The following is a 24309-nucleotide window of genomic DNA, read 5'->3' on the forward strand; positions in this document are numbered from 1 at the left end:
AGAGGTCAAGAGATATTGGAGAGAGAGAGGTCAAGAGATATTGGAGAGAGAGAGGTCAAGAGATATTGGAGAGAGAGAGAGAGAGGTCAGAGATATTGGAGAGAGAGAGAGGTCAGAGATATTAGAGAGAGAGAGGTCAGAGATATTGGAGAGAGAGAGAGCTCAGATGATGGAGAGAGAGAGCTCAGATGAGGGAGAGAGAGAGAGCTCAGATGATGGAGAGAGAGCGAGCTCAGATGATGGAGAGAGAGCGAGCTCAGATGATGGAGAGAGAGCGAGCTCAGATGATGGAGAGAGAGCGAGCTCAGATGATGGAGAGAGCGAGCTCAGATGATGGAGAGAGAGCGAGCTCAGATGATGGAGAGAGAGCGAGCTCAGATGATGGAGAGAGAGCGAGCTCAGATGATGGAGAGAGAGCGAGCTCAGATGACGGAGAGAGAGCGAGCTCAGATGACGGAGAGAGAGCGAGCGAGCTCAGATGACGGAGAGAGAGCGAGCGAGCTCAGATGACGGAGAGAGAGCGAGCGAGCTCAGATGACGGAGAGAGAGCGAGCGAGCTCAGATGACGGAGAGAGAGCGAGCGAGCTCAGATGACGGAGAGAGAGAGAGCGAGCTCAGGTGACGGAGAGAGAGAGAGCGAGCCCAGGTGACGGAGAGAGAGAGAGCGAGCCCAGGTGACGGAGAGAGAGAGAGCGAGCCCAGGTGACGGAGAGAGAGAGAGCGAGCCCAGGTGACGGAGAGAGAGAGAGCGAGCCCAGGTGACGGAGAGAGAGAGAGCGAGCCCAGGTGACGGAGAGAGAGAGAGCGAGCCCAGGTGACGGAGAGAGAGAGAGCGAGCCCAGGTGACGGAGAGAGAGAGAGCGAGCCCAGGTGACGGAGAGAGAGAGAGCGAGCCCAGGTGACGGAGAGAGAGAGAGCGAGCCCAGGTGACGGAGAGAGAGAGAGCGAGCCCAGATGACGGAGAGAGAGAGAGCGAGCTCAGATGACGGAGAGAGAGAGAGCGAGCTCAGATGACGGAGAGAGAGAGAGCGAGCTCAGATGACGGAGAGAGAGAGAGCGAGCTCAGATGACGGAGAGAGAGAGCGAGCTCAGATGACGGAGAGAGAGAGAGCGAGCTCAGATGACGGAGAGAGAGAGAGAGCTCAGATGACGGAGAGAGAGAGAGAGAGAGCTCAGATGACGGAGAGAGAGAGAGAGAGAGCTCAGATGACGGAGAGAGAGAGAGAGCTCAGATGACGGAGAGAGAGAGAGCTCAGATGACGGAGAGAGAGAGAGCTCAGATGACGGAGAGAGAGAGAGCTCAGATGACGGAGAGAGAGAGAGCTCAGATGACGGAGAGAGAGAGAGCTCAGATGACGGAGAGAGAGAGAGCTCAGATGACGGAGAGAGAGCGAGCTCAGATGACGGAGAGAGAGCGAGCTCAGATGACGGAGAGAGAGCGAGCTCAGATGACGGAGAGAGAGCGAGCTCAGATGACGGAGAGAGAGCGAGCTCAGATGACGGAGAGCGAGCGAGCTCAGATGACGGAGAGCGAGCGAGCTCAGATGACGGAGAGCGAGCGAGCTCAGATGACGGAGAGAGACCGAGCGAGCTCAGATGACGGAGAGAGAGCGAGCGAGCTCAGATGACGGAGAGAGAGCGAGCGAGCTCAGATGACGGAGAGAGAGCGAGCGAGCTCAGATGACGGAGAGAGAGCGAGCGAGCTCAGATGACGGAGAGAGAGCGAGCGAGCTCAGATGACGGAGAGAGAGCGAGCGAGCTCAGATGACGGAGAGAGAGCGAGCGAGCTCAGATGACGGAGAGAGAGCGAGCGAGCTCAGATGACGGAGAGAGAGCGAGCGAGCTCAGATGACGGAGAGCGAGCGAGCTCAGATGACGGAGAGAGAGCGAGCTCAGATGACGGAGAGAGAGCGAGCTCAGATGACGGAGAGAGAGCGAGCTCAGATGACGGAGAGAGAGAGAGAGCGAGCTCAGATGAAAGAGAGAGCGAGAGCTCAGATGAAAGAGAGAGCGAGAGCTCAGATGAAAGAGAGAGCGAGAGCTCAGATGAAAGAGAGAGCGAGAGCTCAGATGAAAGAGAGAGAGAGAGCTCAGATGACGGAGAGAGAGAGAGCTCAGATGACGGAGAGAGAGAGAGCTCAGATGACGGAGAGAGAGAGAGCTCAGATGACGGAGAGAGAGAGAGCTCAGATGACGGAGAGAGAGAGAGCTCAGATGACGGAGAGAGAGAGAGCTCAGATGACGGAGAGAGAGAGAGCTCAGATGACGGAGAGAGAGAGAGCTCAGATGACGGAGAGAGAGAGAGCTCAGATGACGGAGAGAGAGAGAGCTCAGATGACGGAGAGAGAGAGAGCTCAGATGACGGAGAGAGAGAGAGCTCAGATGACGGAGAGAGAGAGAGCTCAGATGACGGAGAGAGAGAGAGCTCAGATGACGGAGAGAGAGCGAGCTCAGATGACGGAGAGAGAGCGAGCTCAGATGACGGAGAGAGAGCGAGCTCAGATGACGGAGAGAGAGCGAGCTCAGATGACGGAGAGAGAGCGAGCTCAGATGACGGAGAGAGAGCGAGCTCAGATGACGGAGAGAGAGCGAGCTCAGATGACGGAGAGAGAGCGAGCTCAGATGACGGAGAGAGAGCGAGCGAGCTCAGATGACGGAGAGGGAGCGAGCTCCGATGACGGAGAGGGAGCGAGCTCCGATGACGGGGAGGGAGCGAGCTCCGATGACGGGGAGGGAGCGAGCTCCGATGACGGGGAGGGAGCGAGCTCCGATGACGGAGAGGGAGCGAGCTCCGATGACGGAGAGGGAGCGAGCTCCGATGACGGAGAGGGAGCGAGCTCCGATGACGGAGAGGGAGCGAGCTCCGATGACGGAGAGGGAGCGAGCTCCGAGGCGGTGGAAGGAGGGAGCGAGCTCCGAGGCGGTGGAAGGAGGGAGCGAGCTCAGAGGCGGTGGAAGGAGGGAGCGAGCTCAGAGGCGGTGGAAGGAGGGAGAGAGCTCAGAGGCGGTGGAAGGAGGGAGAGAGCTCAGAGGCGGTGGAAGGAGGGAGAGAGCTCAGAGGCGGTGGAAGGAGGGAGAGAGCTCAGAGGCGGTGGAAGGAGGGAGAGAGCTCAGAGGCGGTGGAAGGAGGGAGAGAGCTCAGAGGCGGTGGAAGGAGGGAGAGAGCTCAGAGGCGGTGGAAGCAGGGAGAGAGCTCAGAGGCGGTGGAAGCAGGGAGAGAGCTCAGAGGCGGTGGAAGCAGGGAGAGAGCTCAGAGGCGGTGGAAGCAGGGAGAGAGCTCAGAGGCGGTGGAAGCAGGGAGAGAGCTCAGAGGCGGTGGAAGGAGGGAGAGAGCTCAGAGGCGGTGGAAGGAGGGAGAGAGCTCAGAGGCGGTGGAAGGAGGGAGAGAGCTCAGGCGGTGGAGAGAGAGAGAGGGGTCAGAGAGGGTGGAGAGAGGGAGGTCAGAGATGATGGAGAGAAGGCTGGTCACCGGCCCACCTGAAAACCATATCCTGTGGATCTTGGGTGTCTGTGCGACAGCCACTATTTCTTTGGCATTTGCCAGCTGAAAATCACCCTCTGCGGAGCAGTCACCATTGCCTTTAGGCAAATAATTTGGCCCTAGTTGGAGTATTGTTTCCAATTCCAGGTAGCATGCTTTAGGAAGAAGGTAAAGGCTTTTGAGAGGAGATTTGATACAGGTGTTCAAAATCATGAAGGGTTTATACAGAATAAATACAGGAAAACTGTTCCAGTGGCTGAAAGGTCAATACCCAGAGGACACAGATTTGAAGTGATTTGAAAAGAACCAGAGATTACACAAGAAAAAACATCTTTATGCAACAAGTGGTGTTAGGATTTGAATGCACTGCCTGTTGGGATGGTGGATGCAAATTCAATAGTAGCCTCCCAAAGAAAATTATATAATAACTGTAAGAGAAGAAATACAAGGGTATAGGGAAAGCATAGGGAGGTAGGACTAGCTACATTGCTACACACAGTAAATGTACCAAATGGCCGCCTCCTGTTCTGTACCTTTTATGATTCTAGAAGCCAAAGTCATGAAAATCACTGAAATCAGCAGCAAATGTGAATATTTAGCTCATCCTCAATGCCAGTCCTTATTAGCAGGGGTTGATTGTGCAGCAATCTCTTTATGCTGTTGTACATTATGTTCTCCTTCTTTGTATTTGCACCTTTGCCAGCTGATAGTGCTGGAGCCCCCGGTGAGTATTGACTTCTGAGGATGCTCTGTGAGAGTGGAATTCTGCTCAGTGTAAACCCTGCTTGTACTTAGGACTTTTGTGCAAAATGACTGCAGATTTAGAAGCTCTTTGGATGTGCTGTGAATGAAAGACATAAATATATTTTTTAACCTTTCTTTGCCCTTACAATTCTTAGTTTTGACTGATTGAACTGTGCCTTTGTTGTATTGCTCCAAACCTTTCCATTTGACCTCCCTCTTTGCCTCCTTTCTTTACCCCCACTCTGCTGAATTGGAGCCTTGCATTACATTTCCCTTAATCCTGCCAGCTGGTCTCCCTCTTCGCCCCTTGCTCTTATCCCGGTTGATTTGGTTTTTTCCCAAGCTATTTCCCTTTTAGCCAGCTGAATCAGTATCGGCCATCATCACCTTCTCCTTAGTGCTGCTGAATTTGTCTTCATCTTGTCCCTAAGCTTATAAAATTACTCATCAATGGCCAAAGTATTATGACTAAGCACTTCCAAGCTCCCTCTTGTAGGTAATGCAGAATCAACACCTACCATACCAGTCAGTAATGTAATCCAGAGGCTCACAACATTCTGAGAGAAGAGCTGCCCAACATCCAGTCTATTCCTTTTCTTGCAGAGTTTAAACTAGTGTCCTCTGATCCTCCCCAATAAACTGGGATAATCTATCAATAGGGACATTATCCAATCCTTTAATTATTTTAAGGACCTTGATCAGGTGATTTCTAAGCCTATGTTTCTCTGTAGTAAATAGACCAAGTAGCCTGTCTGAGTAGCTGATGTTCTTTAAGCGAGGAATCATTCTTGCAGCTCTCATCTGGACCTTTTCCAAGGTCATCGTGGACGGGGGTCAAAACTGGGCCTAGTACTCTAGATGCAATCTGACTGGCAACCTGTGCAGTATCAAAATGGTGCCCTTTGATTTATACTGAATGATTATATTAATACAGCTGAAAACCATGTTAATGTTAGCTACCACTTCTCTACATTTTTCATCATCTGTGCAAGTTAACACCAAGATCTTTTTCTCTCTCTCAACTTCTTTCAGCATTGTTCCCTGATGTATGATATGTGCTCTGTGTGGCCCTACCAGTGAGGTATCATTCTGTTGAAACTGCATAACACCTCCAATGCCAATATATCCTTTATGAGGTGGGGTACCCAGAACGGAATGTAATACCTCAGATGGGGTCTAACCAAAGCTTTATACAACGGTAGCATAACCTCTATCCCTTTGTACTTCAGCCTCCTTGCAATTGCAGTCAACATTGCATTAGCTTTTATGATTACCTGTCCACTAATTTTTTAGTGATTTTTGTACATGGATCCCGAAATCACTGCTTCTCTGTGGTTCCTAGCTTTGAAAATTATTTTAGAAAATACTTTGATTAATCTTTCTTAGGTCCAAAGTGGATGAACTCACTCATGTCCTCACTGAACTCTATCTGTCAGTTTTGTCCACTCGCTTAATCCATAAATACCCCATTGCAATTTACTGCTCCCATCTATACTATTTATTTAACCACCTGATGCGGTGTCATTAGCACACTTGAATACATGGCTCTCCACTTCTTCTAAATCACTGATAAATATAGTGAAAAGCTGAAGCCTCCACTACAGATCTTTGGAGAACACCACTAGCCACATCCTGGCAATTGATATACAGAGCTATATCCATATCTTTGTTCCCTATTTCCTAACTAACTCCTTACCCAAACAAATAGGTTGCTTCCAATTCCATGTACTTTTATTTTTGCCAACAGTATTTTGTGTGAAACTTTATTGAATGCCTTCTGGAGGTCAATGTAAATAACATCCAGGGATACCCCCTTAACCCACCTAATTACTGACTTAAAAATTCAACTAGGTTTATTAGATATAACTTACTCTTTGCCAATTCATGCTGGTTCTCTCAGATCACAATGTATTTGTCCAAGTGTTCAATCATTCTGGCCCGAATAACCAATTCTAGCAACTTAACCAACAACAGACGTGGGACTAATGGGTCTTAATTTCCTGATTTCTCTCTCGCATGTATTAAATAATGGAGTGATATTCACAATTATCCGATCAAAGGAGACAATTCCTGAATGAAAATAATTTTGGAAGATAATAACTAGAACACCTGCATTTTCTGCAACTACCACTATTAATACCAGAGGATATTAATGGAACGGAAACCATCAGGTAGCGGAGATTTGTCTATTTTCAGTCTCATCATTTTCTCAATAACCATTTTCTAAATTATATTAAATGTCGCAAGTTTCTCACTTTGATTTATTTTTTCTTCATATCTCTGGCACTTTATCCTCACTCTCTGGTCTACAGAGTAATTATTTAGCAAGCCAGCCATATACTTACTTTTAATTACAATATCACCTGCATCTGCCCTCAAGGGGCCCACATTACTCTTAGCCACCCTCTTTCACTTAACATATTTGTAAAAACCAAGAGTGTTTTCCTTTATATCATCTGCAGTTTTTTTGTCATATTCCCTTTTTTGCAGCTCTTACTATTTTCATTGTATCCCTTTGTGGTTCTTTATATCTCTCCCAATCTGTGCCATCTTTGCATTTGTGTTAACCCTTTCTTTTTTTATGCTATCTTACCTCTTTTTTTGACCAAATGTCTTGAAAACTTTTACCTTGAGAGCCTTGGTTTAATTCAACTCAGGCACTTGCATTGTCTGAATTTAGTTATTATGGACTTATAATGTAGCTGTAGCGTTTAAAGGTCTTTCATTTTTGTAGATCGAGGAGAGTGAGAACGAATGGTCTGTTCCACATTGTTTCACCATATACTCTGCTCAGAGGACAATTGTTGTAGCAGCCAGGTAAGTGTCTCATTTATTATTCAAATTAATGAATTGTTAGCACAGATAAAAATAAATATGTATGACCTGATACCCAAACAGAGACATGGTTGCAAGGTGACCAAAGTTAGGACCTAATCTTGAAGGGTATTTGACATTTCAGAAATACAGGATGGTAGGAAAAGGTGGTGGGGTAGTACTGTTAATTAAGGATGACATTAGTACAGTCGTGAGAGATGACCTTAGCTCGAAAGAGTAAGATGTGGAATCAATTTAGGTAGAGATAAGAAATAGAAAAGGTAAGGGGTCATCTGCTGAAATAATTAATAGGCCCCCTAAAAGTAGCTAAACTGTAGGACACAGTATATAGGAAGAAATAAATGGGGTGTGTAAGAAAGAAACTGCAATAATCATTTATGTCTTTAATCTACATGTAGACTGTGCAAATCAGATTGCAAAGGTAGCCTGGAAAATGAGTTCACAGAGTATATTCAGGTATATTCAGGATAATTGCTTAGAGCAGTATATTTTAGCACCAACCAGGGAGCAGGCTATTCTAGACCTGGTAATGCACAATGAGACAGGATTAATCAATAGCCTCATGGTAAAGGAGCCTGTAGGTGACAGTGATCATAACGTGATAGAATTTCACATTCAGTTTGAAGGTGAAAAGTGTGGGTTTAAGACTAGTGTTTTAAACCTAAATAAAGGTAATTATAAGGGTATGAAGGAAGAGTTGGCTAAACTGAACTGGAAAAGTAGATTGAAAGGTAAGACAATAGAGATACAATGGCAGACTTTTAAGGAGATAGTTAATAACTCTCAACAAAGATTTATCCCAGTGAGAAAGAAAGACTCTTTGAGAAGAATGTATCATTGGTGGCTAAATAAGGAAGTTAAGGATTGTATCAAATTGAAAGAAACACTTACAATTTGATGAAGATTAGTGGCACGTCAGAAAATTGTGCAGATTTTAAGAACCAGCAAAGAGTGACTTAAAAAAAAGAGTATGAGAGAAGCCAGCTAGCAATATAAAAACAGCTAGCAAGAGTTTCTACAAGTAGCTAAAAGGGAAAGAATAACTAAAGTGAGTGTTTGTCCTGAATATGGGGAATTAATAATGGAAAACAAGGAAATGGCGGAAGCATTGAACATGTATTTTGTGTCTGTCTTCACAGTAGAATACTTAAAAACAGCTGAAAGATATTTGAAGATCAAGAGGAGAAAGGGAGGGAGGAACTTAAAAACAATCAACATCACCAGGGAAAAGATGCTGGGAAAACTATTAGACCTAAAGGCTGACAAGTCCCCAGGACCAGATGGTCTGCATTCTGCAGTCTTAAAAGAAGAGGCTGTAAAGATAGTAGAGGCATTGGTTATAATCTTCCAAAATTCCCTAGAGTCTGGAACGGTCCCAGCAGATTGGAAAATAGCAAATATAGCACTTTTATTCAAGAAAGGAGGGAGACAGAAACAGGAAAATATAGGCCAGTTAATCTAATATCCGCCATAGGGAAAGTGCTGGAATCCATTATTAAGGAGGTTATAGCAGGATACTTAGAAAATCACAATGTGATCAGGAAGAAGCAACACAGGTTTTGAGAAAGGGAAATAGTTCTTAATTTCTTAATTTATTAGAGTTCTTTGAGGAAGTTACAAGCAAAATGGATAAGGGAGAACCTGTAGGTGTGGTGCACTTGGATTTCTAAAAGGCATTTGATAAAATGCCACATCAAAGGTCACTGCACAAAATAAGAGCTCATGGCGTAGGGATAACTTATTAGCATGGATAAAGCACTGGTTAGCTAACAGGAAGCAGAGAGTTGGGATAAATGAGTAATTTTTGGATTGGCAAGCTGTAACTAGTGGAATGCCACAGGGATCAGTGCTAGGGCTCAACTGCTTCAAATCTATATCAGTGACTTGGATGAAGAGACTGAACGTATGTTAGCTAAACTTGCTGATGACACCAAGAAAGGTAGGAAAGTAAGTTGTCAAGAGGAGATAAAGAGTCTACAAAGGGAGATAGGTTAAATAAGGGGGCAAAAATTTGACAGAGTATAATGTGGGAAATGTGAACTTGTCCACTTTGGCAGAAAGAACAGAAAAGCAGTATACTATTTAAATGGAGAGAGACTGCAGAACTTAGTGGCATGGAAGAGGGATCTGGGTGTCTTGGTAAGTGAATCAAAAAAGTACGCATGAACAGCAAATGATTAGGAAAGCAAATGGAACATTGGTATTTATTGCAAAGGGAATGGAATATAAAAGTAGGGAATTTTTACTGCAGCTGTACAGCGCTTAGGTGAGACTTCATCTGGAATACTGTGTACAGGTTTAGCCTCCTTATTTGAAAAAGGATATAATTGCAATAGAAACAGTCCAGAGAAAGTTCACTCGACTTATTCCTGGGATGAAGGACTTATGAAGAAAGGTTGAACAGATTGAATCTTTACCCATTGACGTATAGAAGAATGAGAGGTGATCTTATTGAAATATATAAGATCTTCAGGGGGTTTGATAGGGTGGATCCAGGAGGATGTTTCCTCCAGTAGGGGAGACTAGAACTAAGGGACACAGTTTAAAAATAAGAGGTCTCCCTTTTAATACAGAGATGAGAATTATTTTCTCTCTGAGGGTCATTAGTCTGTGGGATTCCCTTCCCCAGAAAACAGTGGAGGCTGAGTCTTTGAAGTTATTCAAGGTTGAGTTAGATAGATTTTTGATAGAGGAGGGAAGGGCAATGGGGGCAGCCAGGAAAGTGAGTTGAAATCTCAACCAGATCAGCCATGACCTTATTGAGTGACAGAGCAGGCTCAAAGAGCTGAATGGCCTATTCCTGCTCCTATATTCCTGTTATGATTATCGGGGTTTGGAACACTTTTAAGTTGCTGTATTTTTGATGGCTACTTTCTTCAACTGCTTCTCAAAGTAGAAGAATGGATCAGGATTGGTGATGAAGAATTGTGGTGAATCCATTGCATCACTCTAAAAATAAACAAAAGGGATTGTGCCATGGCACAGCATAAAATATGGATGAGGTCTGATTGCAAAGTATTGATTATGGGATGGACATGGAGTAATGACCTCTGTTACATTCTCAATGGATGTTCAAGAGTGACCACAGATCTTTTTCTTGTTACTGATGGGATTGGAGTTATCCAGAAGTTCCCTTCCTGAAGCAATAAACTAATTGTTGGAATGACTCTGGTATTTTTTTTTTTTGATGGTACTCAAGGGCAGACCCTGACCATCCCAACTCAGGAATTGTTCACTGGTATAGGCCTGTGCCACATTTGTAGTATAGATGTGTGAGATAACATAGCTGCATGTGGATTTAAGTATACTCAGGTCAGGGTATGTCTGTGTGTTTTGCTGTGTGTACACGTGTGTGTGTGTGTGTGCATGTACAAATGTTTCAGTGCGTGTTTGTGATCCTGTGCTTTGCTTGTTTCATGATTATGATGTGTACAGGTAACAATTATAGTGATCTTGTGGGTGTGAATGTAAAAATGTGACTATGTACATGAATGTCTATGCGTGTCTGCAATTATGATCACATTTATTTAACAGTGTACAAGTATGTGTTCACTATTTATTCAGCTTATTGCAGCCACCTATAACTAGAACCACTAGATCAAAAGCGACCCATTCAGTTGGTATGTTTTGGTATGTTAAAGGGTTGCAGTTCACACGATGCATGATGCTTAGTTCAGAGTTTGTCCCCGTTACACTTGAGTGGCAGTATTATGAATGTGCGTTCCTAGCATGGAGCTCCACCCAATAGGAGTTCATATCAGGAATGCAGTTGACCTAGCCACAATATTTCTGTCCGTTTAAAATGAATAGATGGCAAATTGTAGGAAACACAAACCCATACTCTCGATGTGTGCTCCTGACGGGCGACGCTGAGTGCTGGGAGTGCAAATTCATGATGTTACTCCTTTAGTTCCCACATGACAGAGGGGAACATGTTGGGTCAGAAAAATCAGAACACCAAGGTGGCCGCCACACTTTAGGAAAGATGTGAGGGTTCTTGAGCGGGTGCAGAGATTTACCAGAATGGTTCCAGGGATGAGGAATTTTAGCTGCAAGGTTAGGTTGGAGAAGCTGGGATTGTTCTTGTTGGAGCAAAGGAGTGATTTGATAGAGGTATACAGGATTCGAACAGGATTAGATAAGGTAGTCAAGGAAAAGCTGTTCCCGTTGGCTGATAGTATAAGGAGCAGGGGACCCAGATATAAGGTTTTATGCAAGAGATACAGGCAGGAAGTGAGGAATTACTTCTTTACGTAGCAAGCAGTAGGAACTTTGAATTTGCTGCCTACGAGGGTGGTGGAAGCAGAGACATTGTGATTTCAAAAGGAAATTAGATGGCCATTTGAGGGAAATAAACTTGCAGGGCTACAGGGATGGAGTAGGGCAATGGTTCTACAGAGAACTAGCATGGATTCAAGGGGCCGAATGGTCTCTTCTATGCCGCATTGACTTTATTTATGACAATGGCAAGTTCTGATCTCAGCCATGTTTTCATGGTGCGGGGTGGGTGAGTGCTGGGTAATGAGCAGATGCTGAGAGCTGCTCAGTGGACAGTGGAGGGAAGTTATCAGCCCAAACATTGCATCCCATTGCCAATTCCTAACAGTTAGCTACATGGTGCAATTGACAGAAGTACAGGCATCTTCTCAGCCCTGGATGTTTGATGCAAAGAGATCAGAAGTGGAAGAGGAATAAACAAAAAATGAGACTTGGTAACTGGAATTCCTTTAATTATAATCTATAAGGCACACCAAAGTAATGGCTGCCCAAAGTTCGAAGTCACTGCAGCTTTTGGTAGCAGATCCTTGTGCTTATATCTCACCCATTTCTATTGACCTATTTCTTAGCTCCCGAGTAGAGATGGGGAAATGGATAGCGGACTTGAACATGGCCATTGAGGTGGTGAAGAAGTCATATGAGAAGAGAGAGACAACTCTGGAAAGCAACATCTGTGATCGATCAAACAGTAAGTCGCATTTTAAAAATAACTACTGTATTCTCAATATACCATCAATGGAGGGTGAGGGAAGTGAGGAACTTGTGTTTAATTCTATTCATAAACCAATCATATTGGATATATTTCACTGGGAAGTGAATCACATTCAATAGACGATGCATCCTGAGGCCATGTACTCCCTCAGTTCTTTATTGACCCTCTGATATGTTTCTGGGCCTTCTCCTCAGTTATTGGAAAAAGAGAGTAAGGCACAATATGTTGACTTGTTTATGTTTAATTGGAAGGTAGAAAAAGTTCTGTAGCTCCACCTTCAAACATGTAATTGCAGTGTCCAGCTGACTGATACAACTTCTGCATATGCTGCACTACCAAATTGTGTCTTTTCAGTGACAGTAAAGGTATCTAGTAGAAGTCAAGGTCCCAATGGATTTTCCAATGGGAGGTAAAGATCCAAACCTCCAATTCTGAATCATATTGTAGAAGTGAAGTACATACCTCCCCCAATAAATTTTCCAACAGGATCAAGAACCCAATTCTTCCGATAGACTGTTGAAAGGACCTGTTCCTGCCAATGGAATGCCCAATTTGATTGTTTTTAATTAATATTTATTCTAGCCTAAAGATCTTTTGGTTTTGGGGAGTAGTTATAATTCCTGACTTGCCAGTAGCCACTGTTTGATTTTAATTATTATAACAGATAATAACTTAACAGCATTCTCCTGTGTTTTTTTTAAAATCCTGATACTACTACAGCTATTCCTCTTTATGCATTTATCCTGATGTTCCCAGGATCTTCAGATGAAGTGTCACTGGAGCAGGAATCTGAAGACGACACTCACTCCTCCCACAGCTCGTTGGACAAGCAGACCCATCACCGTGCCAATACCACAATGCACGTGTGCTGGCATCGCAACACGAGTGTCTCCATGTTGGACCACAGTGTTGCAGTGGAGGTACCCAGCAGGGCACTCTCACCACCACTTAAACCTCAGGATAACCCAGTGCAGCACACAATGTGTACAGACTACATGTACCCATCCTACCTGTTAAAGTTATATCAACATTTAATTCTCTTTGCCAGCTACTGCCTTGGGCTTTTCTAAACTAAATTGACAAATCAAAAAGAAATGTTTTTCTTTATTGAAAACTGGAATGGTTTAATTATTCCATTGTGCAGCCTCTTAAGTGGGAAGTACAGGATAATCTGAGTTGTGAAGTGGTCCTTCATATTGGCTGACAGGGCTCCAATCCTATGGCCTGTTGATTTTGCTTTCAGTTTTGTGCATTCAAATGCATTCTTCATCTCTACAGGGAGAGATATTCCCTGATGCCATTGGCCACAGACACTTCAGCCTTTTGGCCCGGTTGAGAATTGGCAAGGCTTACAGACGTGAGACCTAGTGTTTAAAGGTTGGGTGGAGTTGCAGCCTGTACTTATGACTTGATCTCAGGAACTTAATGCTGTGCCACTAACAAAAAAAGACTTGCATTTATATAACGCCTTTCATAACCACTGGGACGTCTCAAAGCACCTTACAGCCAATGAAGTACTTTTGACCTGTAGTCACTGTTGTAATTTAAAAAACGCAGCAGCCAATTGTGCATAGCAAGCTCCCACAAACAGAAATGTGGTAATAACCAGATAATATATTTTTTGTGATGTTGATTGAGGGATAACTATTGGCCAGGACACTGGGGATAACTCACTGGCTTTTCTTTGGAATAGTGTCATGGAATCTTTTATGTTTACCTGGGAGGGCAGACAGGATCTGAAAGATGGCACCACTGGCTGTTTAGCACTTCTGTACAGTTCCCCAATGGAGTGTCAGCCTTGATTTTTGTGCTAAGCATTCTGGAGTGAGACTTGAACCCAGAACCTTGTGACTCAGAGACAACTGAACCACAGCTGTCACTATGACACTAAACCAACAGGATTGAAGAACTGGCCGGTGTGAATAACGTGCAAAAGTATTGTACCCCAGGAAATTGCTTATTTGGAGTCAACTTGTTCTAAACAGGGAGAGAGGTTAGGGTTTAACAATCCTTAACCTGTTCTTTGGCCCGGATCGTACTACACTTTGTTCTGTTTTAAGTAGTTGTCTGCCCATTAGTGCATGTGTGGGGCAGGACAGGGCTGCAGGAGGTTTAAACATTCCAATTCACTCTCCCCAACTTTTTATTTCAGATCACACTTGTGGTTCTGGTCAACCAGATTGAGGAACAAAATTTAAGTTCCTAAATCAGAAAGGTTTCCAACAGGTTGGTGCATCGTGTATTATTTCTGGAACACCTTTAATTTCCATGTTTGATCATGGCATTCAGGCCCAGGCCAGAGCAAAAATCGAAGGCTTTGATTTATTTTGCAATATTCTCAGACTATCTTCTACTTCCCTAGTTTATTTCAGGTTGTTGGAAATTGTACTCATGTGTACACTATTATTCTAAAACTGATTGCTGATATATGAAGCCTGGGTTATCTCATGGCCTGGAAGCACACTACATTTGCCCTATCACTCATTTCTCATTCCTCTTCCATTCGAACAGGCCCCTGCAGCAAATTCTTTACACTGCTTCATTTTCTTTCAGCTCACCCACGTTCTGTGTCCTTTTGACAATGAAAACCATCTTTGTTTCTCATACAGCAAGTTCCTGCTTCCTCATCTCTATGTTACGACTGGGTCTCCTCGCCTGTGCATTCTTAAAGGTGGCCTGTTAATATCCACGTGTCAGGGATGTCACAATTTGAGTTGGTCGTTGGCCCGATGATTAAGGATTTTAGTAAGCCATTGATTTGAGTGTCTTAGAATCCCACCAACTATATAATAGGTTTCTGCTGTGGCTGTCTTCACCCAGACATTGCACACTACCAGTGCACAGTCATTTACTAAGTGCTAGAATACACACTTGCAGCTCTTCTTGGATCTTTTTGCAGCCAATGTAACAACAGAGGGCCAAATGGCTATTCGTAATAGCTCTGAAAAAGGGTCATACGGACTCGAAATGTTAACTCTGTTTCTCTTTCCACAGATGCTGCCAGACCTGCTGAGTTTTTCCAGCATTTTCTGTTTCTATTTATGTACCTTGAGGAGGACTTCATGACATAGCCCCATTTCCCCAGTAGCAGGCCTACCAAGCAAAAGCAGTCACTATCTAGAGACTCAGACTCCTTAAGCAGTTTTATAAGAAAAATATGAGTCACCTGTGGAACAGATGTAAAGGCATTCTAAACTTTCCTCTACCATATAAAGCTACAGAGCTTGTGAGGAGATAATGCTCATTTTTTTTAAAGTAGTGGCTAGTGCTACAAGTGGGCCACATTACGAGTGCCAGAGTATGTTGGATAATCTGGAAGCCAAGAGGCTGGGTGAGGGAAAAATGGAAAGGTCAAAAACGGTAAGAAGTGGGTCAAATATATACAAGCCCAAAGACCTTTAGTCATCCCAAGTACACAATAAAGTATCGTATAACATAACATCCACAGCTTGGGTCAACAACTTATTATGAAATACTGCAAATTAGCTAGCTTGATTATTGTGACTGGGGCATGATTGACAATTTTATTATAACTAGAGCCTGATCTATTATATCTGGCAGCTGTTCACACTTGAGAATCTCACTATTGGGGTCCCTTTAAGAAATATTTGCTCCATTTTTTTCTTTGACTATATTTGGTATTAGAACCATCCAGAGACTCTGGATTAAAGGGGTCACGCAGGCCGACTGTTACTGACCTGATGCCACCCAGTGAAGATTAGCATCGCCTGTGTATGTTAACCCATCTCTTTGCATGGTACATGTAGTACCAGTATGCCATTGTCCCTGCAGAACAGGAAGGCCCTAGGTGCTGTCCCCACTTAGTGCTGTATAAGCTGATTCAGACAAGTGTCACCAGTACTGGTCTTACTCCTGAATGAGGGAGAGATGAAACCAACCTGGGCCCCTCTTTCTGGTTGTTATCTGGTGAGTCCTGATCGAAAGTGTATATATGTGAAACAGGGTCAGGCTTAATTGCAGTGGCCCCACAGTTGAGCAGCTTGCTGATTCTTAGAGAAGAATAGTCACTTGGGCTGGAAGATGGCCTCTGCGCATGGAGCTATGACCCAGAAGTCTTGGCACCTTTAGGAGAGGAGGGAACAATGCTAAAGTGGGGAAAATAATTAACCACTTTGGATAGAACAAAAGGAAAGGGGGTTGACATTAATCATCAATATTGACAGTAATCAATATTCTGTGTGGCTAATGCTGGAATGGGGTCTCATCATACCCGTAAAATGAGAATCACTTGTAGTTTTGTCCATAGAACTGGCCATTTTGTGACATCTCAGTTACTAACATGCATAAAGTACTTTCTAACTGACCTTATTTTACTCATTGCTGTCCTGTTTCTGCCTTTCTTACTTGTTATTCGCATCTCCACACTCGCTTACTCATGGACCTGCTTAGTTTTCTGTTCCTCTACTGCCTCACCGGAGCTTCCTCTGCACTACCTTCTGGGCCAGGGCCAGCGGCCTAACACCATCACCCATGTGTGCTGGTATCGGAACCAGAGCCTTTCGCTGACTGATTACCTTCGCATGTTTGAGGTAAACCTGTTAATCAGTTGCCATTGTGAACTGTGCTTGTAAGTGAATCAGAAGAGACTGAAATTTCCTGGTGTATGATGGACGTAGGCCCTCTTTTTAATTACTGAAGCTGCACAAACCAGGGAAATGTCAGGTCCAATTCATGTCAGATCTGACCTCAACCAGAGCAACAGTTGCTATACCACAATTAACTTCAGTACTCTGCAAGGAGGGAGAGGGAAGACTCTGCCTAGCCTCCATTCTCTGATTTCTACCTAGTAGCTGCTATTGGAAAGGGTGTGGTCATTGGCCATGGATGAGGTTGGTGTTGGTCTACCAATACTGTCTGTGCTGAATAATGAAGTTTTCTAGCAGATGTTCAACTCTAACCACAATCAGAAAGCATCATCAGGAAAGCAGAAAAATAGAGAAAAGACGTATGTTTCAATATGAAGCTGTGCTTAGAGATTAGGTGTCTCTCTCTTTCTCTCTCTCTCTTTCTCCAGGTTTTTGACGTAGAATTTATAACACTGAAACAGGCCATTCAGCTGAGCTGCTCTCGCCAATGTTTTCGCTCCATATGAGCCTCCTCCCACTTTACCTCATCGAACACTATCTACTTGTCCTTCCATTCTTGTCCCCCTCCCTAATCTAGCTTCCCCTTAAGTACATCTATACTCGTCACCTCAACCTCTCAATATGGTGCCAAATTCTACAATCTCACTGCTCTGAGTTTTCTCTTTGAGTTTTTAATGGGATGATTTCTGGTAACTGAGTGCAATGTTAAACAATCCAATATGCAGTTATAATCACTGAGAGTCTCAACTCATTAATAATAGAATCTTTACTACTGAATATTCATTCAATGGTTGCCCAGTAGTTAGTTGAGTTGAATTTTTCTTTCTTACTAGTCCTGTTGACAAATTGCCAGTTGTTAATTTGAGTAAACTTGCTTTACTCTGCAGCACAAAACTGGTTGTTCTTGGACCCTAGCTGCCCTTTAAAACATTAGTTATCTTGTGTCCCGTCATATTTCACTTTGAGTGAGCAGTGCTGTTGTACTCTGTAACTTAACTTCTTTTCAGGTTCATCTAAATGCACCGGTCACTGGCAGAACCATGGTACTGTTCCTGCTGCCGTTGTGCCATGACCTGATGTTAACCTGCACTATTGAGCAGGCAAGTGAATCACCTACAGAAAGGCAGTGGGACCCTTCTTTGTCCTTGGGACCTGATCTGCAGTGATGACTTCCACCCAGCAGGCCTGACCCGCTCGGAGGGGGATTTTGGGCAAGAGGAGGCCCTGTAATGTCATTTTAGATTTCCTTGTGGACCTATCCAGTTGGACAGTGGAGGAGAGGTTTCAGTGGAGGATAGTTTGGCCAGCTGCGTCAAAGGCAATAGAGAGGCCAAAGAGGGATAATGTGCCATGGGCACAGCCACAGAGAATCATGCTGACTTTGCTTAAGGTCATGCTGTGGAAGGGGCAGAAATCTGATTGGAGTGATTTAAGCAATGAGTTATGTGACAGAGAAGCGCAGTTCTAGGAGGCATTATTTGAGTGGAAATGGTAGGTGGAGATGAGACAGTAGTTTGAATGGGAAGAGTCTGCTTTTATGAAGATGGAATGATGAAGGTGGTTTTGAAATGGGAGAGAACAATGATCTAGAAGTGAGAACCATTGACAGTACCAGCTAGCTTGGGACCAGGGAGGAAAGCTGGGTATTCAGCAGTTTAGCGTGAATGAGTCTGAGAGAGCAGGAATTGGCCTATGAATGAGATCAGCTAAGGGAGGGAATGGGAAAGCAAGTAGGAGATTATGAGGGAGGAATGAGGATGTGGGAATCTTGGCTTTTTGGACAAGGAAATGGGTGGAAAGCAGCAGCCGAGGCAGCTTAACCAATGCTGTGGCGAAGAAGTCCATAGCTTCATCATACTTCTTGTTAGAGGTGAGGCTGAAGAGGGCAGGGAAGGGGGTTATAAGGAGACAGTTCATAATTAGCATAGAAGCTTGGGTTTATCATTGCTTTCCAAGATGAAGCAATAACAAATAGTTTTGGCAGAGGCAGGTGAAGCCTCTTCGATTCTCGACATAGTCCAGCCAGATTTGGTGATGGCCACTGAGCCAGTTATGTTCCAGTTATGATCAAATATTTATTTGGGCAACACTTGCTGAACAATCCTGAGTGTGTTAAGAATTACACTGACAACTTAAGATTATCAGTCAGGCTCGCAATGTAGCTCACTTATGTTTGACTGAAGCTGCATGTATTCATACGCAGGGCCCTGTCCTCTTCAAGCAGAAAGAGCATGTCCAGACATTGTGTCTTTTTGAAGAATACAGTAGCTCCCTGGTGCATTGGTTAAGGTGTTGCCATGGAGAAACAGAGCTGACTTACCAACCAAATCAGCACCCTTTTCTCATGCATGATTTCTCATGCAATATAAATTTTTGCATCCTTTGAAATTTGGCATTCTTGCAACTGTCCTGATGAGTGCAAGGACAAAAAGTTTGCCAGCATGTCTTTTTTCAGCCATATTTTTTTCATGAACTTGAGAAGGTGAGGATAAGAGCTCTTGCTCTGCGGGAATGACCGGGATAGGGAGATAGTGAAGTCATAGTGGGCACAAGGGCATCGAAGGCGGATATGATGGAGTGGTTGAGTAAACTGACAGTTGTAGATATTTCATAGCCAGTGGAGGGCCAAAGACTAAGCAGTTGGACGTTTCACAGTGCAGCTGTGAGTTGGGGTTTCTCTGGAGTGGACAAAGAAAGGAATGGTGTGGGAGGTTGATAGGGATGTGTATGTGGTGAGGGGTACAAGGATGTGGTTGGAAATGGCCTTGCCACTGGTTGAAATTACAGTAGAGAGACAAAGAATTTCTGTGGATTTTGAGTTTGCATGGAGGATGGAGGGATGTGCAGAGGACAGGCGAGCAGTGGATTGAGAGGAGAGAGAACATGGGGGACTATGATGAAGATTGAAATTAACAAGAATGAGGAGTCACTCATTGTGTAGGCTGAGGGAGGATATGACCGCAGGAAGGCATGCCAGGAGCATCACCAGGCATACCTAAAAATGAGGTGTCAACCTGATGAAGCTATAACACAGGACTACTTGCATTCCAAACAGCATAAGCAGCAAGTGATAGACAGAGCTAAGCGATCTTACAACCAATAGATCAGATTTAAGCTCTGCAGTCCTGCCACATCCAGTTGTGAGTGGTGGTGGACAATTAAACAACTCACTGGAAGAGGAGGCTCACAAATATCCCCATCCTCAATGAAGGAGAAGCCCAGCACATCAGTACAAAAGATAAGGCTGAAGATTCGCAACAATCCTCAGCCAGAAATGCCGAGTTGGTGATCCATCTCGGCCTCCTCCAGAGGTCCCCAGCATCACAGATGCCAGTCTTCAACCAATTCAATTCACTCCACGTCATATTAAGAAATGGCTGAAGGCTCTCGATACTGCAAAGGCTATAGGCCCTGACAATATTCCAGCAATTGTACTGTGGACTTGTGCTCCCGAACTTGCCGCACCCCTAGCCAAGCTGTTCCAGTACAGCTACAACACTGGCATCTACCCGACTATGTGGAAAATTGCCCAGGCATGCTCTGTACACAAAAAGCAGAACAAACCCAACCTGTCCAATTACAGCCCATCAGTCTATTCTCAATCATCAGTAAGGGGTCATCAACAGTGCTATCAAGAGCCACTTGCTTAGCAATAACCTGCTCTCTGATGCCCAGTTTGGGTTCGTCCAGGGCCACTCAGCTCCTGACCTCATTACAGCCTTGGTTCAAACATGGACAAAAGAGCTGAACTCATGAGGTGAGGTGAGAGTGACTGCCCTTGACATCAAGGCAGCATTTGACTGAGTATGGCATCAAGGAGCCCTAGCAAAATTGGAGTCACTGGAATCAGGGGAAAACTTTCTGCTGGTTTGAGCCACACCTAGCATAAAGGAAGATGGTTGTAGTTGTTGGAAGCCTGTCACCTCAGCTCCAGGATATCACTACAGGAGTTCCTCAGGGTAGTGTCCTAAGCCCAGCCATCTTCAGATCCTTCATCATGACCTTCCTTCCATCATTAGGTTAGATGTGGGCATGTTCGCTGATGATTGCACAATGTTCAGCACCGTTTGCGACTCCTCAGATACTGAAGCAGTCCATGTCCAAATGCAGCAAGACCTGGACAATATCCAGGCTTGGGCTGACAAGGGGCAAGTAACATTCGTGCCATACATCTGTCAGGCAGTGACCATTTCAAGCAAGAGAGAATCCAACCATTGCTCCTTGATGTTCAATGACATTACCATCACTGAATCCCCTACTATCAACATCCTGGGGGTTACCATTGACCAGAAATTGGACTGGACCAGCCATATAAATACTGTGGCTACAAGAGCAGGTCAGAGGCTAGGAATTATGTGATGAGTAACTCAGCTCCTGACTCCAGAGCCTGCCCAACATCTACAAGACACAAGTTAGGAGTGTGATGGAATACTCCCCATTTGCCTGAATGAGCGCAGCTCCCACAACACTCAAGAAGCTTGACACTGTCCAGGACAAAGCAGCCCATTTGATTGGCACCACATCCACAAACATTCACTTGCTCCACCACTGCCGCACAGCAGTAGCAGTGTGTACCATCTACAAGATGCACCAAGGCTCCTTCTACAGCACCTTCCAAACACATGACCACTACCATCTAGAAGGACAAGGGCAGCAGATAGATGGGATCACCACCACCTGGAAGTTCCCCTTCAAGTCACTCATCATCCTGAGTTGGAAATATATCGCCTTTCCTTCACTGTCGCTGGGTCAAAATCCTGGAACTCCCTCCCTAACAGCACTGTGAGTTCAAGAAGGCAGCTCACCACCACCTTTTTAAGGACTAGGCATGGCAATTAATGCTGGCCCTGCCAGCGAAACCCACATCCCATGAATTAATAAAAAAAAACTCTGAACGAAGCTCGGGAATTGGTATTCAATGAGAATTATAAAGAAAATGACAGAGGTGTGGAAGAAGCTGAAGTCTCAAAGGAGGAGGAGGACCAAGGAGGGAGACCAAGCACCGATTCTGCGAGAAAAGCTAACCCTCCAGTTTGGGCTGGTCAGATGGTGAACAATACAACCAGGAGGGGAGGCTTCAGTAAGCGGCAAGGTGTCACCATAGCCGAGTCAAGGTTCAATCAAATCCAAAATAATCCACTTTTTTTCATTAATTTACAGGCTGAGCATTGCTGATAAGGCAGATTTGTTGCCGATCCCGAATTGCTCTTGAGAAGGTGGTGGTCAACCACTTCTTGAACCACGGAATTCACCACATAGTATCGATACTGCCATGGTGCTGTTAGATGGGGTGTTATGGGATTTTGACCCAGTGACCATGACCATGAAGGTGCAGCAATATATTTCCAAGTCTGGATGGTTTGTGACTTGGAGGGACTTGGTGGTGTTCCCATCTGTCTGCTGCCCTTGTCCTTCTTAGTGGTAGAGGTTGCGGGTTTGGAAGGTGCTGTCAAAGGAGGCTAGGTGATTTACTGCAGTGCATCTTGTGGATGGTATGTTCTGCAACATGGTGCGCCGGTGATGCAGATATGAATTTTAAAGGTGATGGATGGTGTGCAGTTCAAGCGGGCTGCTTTGTCCCAGATGGTGTTGAGATTTTTGAGTGTTGTTGGAGCTGCTTGATCTCTCAGGAAATCAGTGGATATGGGGAATGGGCAGAGAAGTGGAGTTGAAACCCAAGATCAGCTATGACCGTATCGAATGGTGGAGCAAGTTTGCCATATGGTCTACTGCTCCGATTTCTTGTGTTTTTGTGTACTCATCTAGGCAAGTGGAGGCTAATCTATTACACTCCTGACTTGTGCTTTGTAGATGGTGGACAGGCTTTGGGGAGTCAAAAAGTGAGTTATTCTCCACAGAATTCTTAGCCTCTGACCTGCTCTGTAACCACAGTATTTATGTGTCTGGTCCTGTTCAGTTTATGAACCCCAGGATGTTGATGATCGGACATTCCATGATGATCTACACTTGAGGCTCGTATATGTTACTTGCCATTTATCAGCCCAAGCCGGAATATTCTACAGGTCTGAGGCATGTGGGCATGGACTGCTTCTGCTTCATCGTGCAGTGATGTTCATCGGGCTGTGATGATTGCGCCTCAACAACAACAACCATCTTCTTTTCTACTAAGTATGGCTCCAGCTGGTAAAGAGATTTTCCCCCTGATTCCCATGACCTTCAATTTTACAAGGACTGCTTGATGCCACACTTGATCAAATGCTGCCTTGATATCACGACCAGTCACTCTTACCTCACTTCTAGAATTCAGCTATTACGTCCGTGTTTGGGCTGCAATGAGGTTTAGAGCCAAGTGGTCCTGTTAGAACCCAACCAGTGCATCGGTGAGCAGGTTATTAGTGAGTAAATACCGCTTAATAACACCGTCAGCAGCACCAGTAATTTCTGTCTGTAAAGTAAAGATTTTCTGCTGTGTACCTTTGATGGAGGTCTTGTGGTGCAGTGGTAGCGTCCCTACCTCTGGGCCAAAAACTCTGGGTTCAAGTCCCACTTCAGGACTTGATGGCCATAGAAGTGCATTCATAACTTGGCTAAAAAGGTTGATTGACAGCCTGTAAGTCCTTCCAGCACCTGATGGCAGCTGGTAAGAGTGGGAGAGTTTCCTGGTCAGCCATACTACAAAAGGCAATGGCAAACCACAGCAATACTTTGCCAAACATAATTGTGGACCAATCCAATTGGAATCCATGGTCACCAATGCCCTCTTAGGGCATGGTACCTGAAGGAGGAGGAGTAGCTATGATAGAAACAGGAATGCACAGGCTCAGAGGAGACCGAAGGACTTGGCTGGTCCCAAAAGTGGAAAACTACTATACACTCCATCTCTTAGCTATCCGTTCCTGCCTTGCATTTTCTGATACTATCTGCTTCCACTGCCATTTTATGTGGTTTATTCCATTTTATTGAACATTTTCTAAATTGATGCCTTTTAAATTGATTGCAGCCATAGAACTTAGATAATTGAGAGAGAGAGGAAGAGGTCTGTGTTGGGATGGTTTCTGCAGTTCAACATTTTAGGAATACATGGCTTTAATGAAACAGTTGTTTACGTTCATGCACAAAATCTGATGCTGACCGTAGGCACTTTTGTTGCAGAACCAGCTCTCGGGTTACCTGCTGAGGAAGTTCAAGAACAGCAATGGGTGGCAAAAACTTTGGGTTGTCTTCACCAACTTCTGCCTCTTCTTCTACAAGACCCACCAGGTACAATTCCTGACTGGTAACATCTGGGTGTTTCCTTGGCAAAGGTGTACTTTAACCTGAATAATCTTGTAGCTTTATATGCATTACTGTAATCAGGATAATAATGTATCATTGAATCTGAAATTGAAATCTTGATTGTTACACAACTGGAGATCAGTCTCCCACAATAACATGAATACGTGTAATGCACATGGAGGTGATCAAAATGCTGTGATATTTCTGAGGAACTTCCCTTAGACTTGGGCTCCTGAGCATCAGTAAGAGACACTGGATGGAAATACATGTGGACTACTACAGGAACAGTCTCAACAGTGATGATATCCATGGTTAAGTAATGTGCCAACACTCACTGTGCCTACTTAGGTTGAGAGTGGTCACTTAGAAAAGCTTTACAGTTGCACTCTTGGGAAACAAACCAATGTGAATCATCA

General features: G+C 44.6%; 1 protein-coding gene across 4 annotated transcripts in view; it reads left to right on the forward strand.

The window, feature by feature from the left end:
* The window catches only part of farp2 (FERM, RhoGEF and pleckstrin domain protein 2), a 192420-nt gene that overhangs the window by 159676 nt on the left and 8435 nt on the right, over positions 1 to 24309 (forward strand). For 3 of the 4 annotated variants that reach the window (XM_041211675.1, XM_041211657.1, XM_041211684.1), the window contains exons 22-25: positions 6960 to 7042; positions 11908 to 12026; positions 12771 to 12970; positions 23771 to 23878. In XM_041211675.1, the coding sequence (XP_041067609.1) occupies positions 6960 to 7042; positions 11908 to 12026; positions 12771 to 12970; positions 23771 to 23878 (510 nt within the window). The remainder of the gene's footprint in view (positions 1 to 6959; positions 7043 to 11907; positions 12027 to 12770; positions 12971 to 23770; positions 23879 to 24309) is intronic. The other variant, XM_041211665.1, reaches the window with a different exon arrangement.

This window comes from Carcharodon carcharias, chromosome 2, assembly GCF_017639515.1.
Source record: "Carcharodon carcharias isolate sCarCar2 chromosome 2, sCarCar2.pri, whole genome shotgun sequence".
Taxonomy (NCBI): domain Eukaryota; kingdom Metazoa; phylum Chordata; class Chondrichthyes; order Lamniformes; family Lamnidae; genus Carcharodon; species Carcharodon carcharias.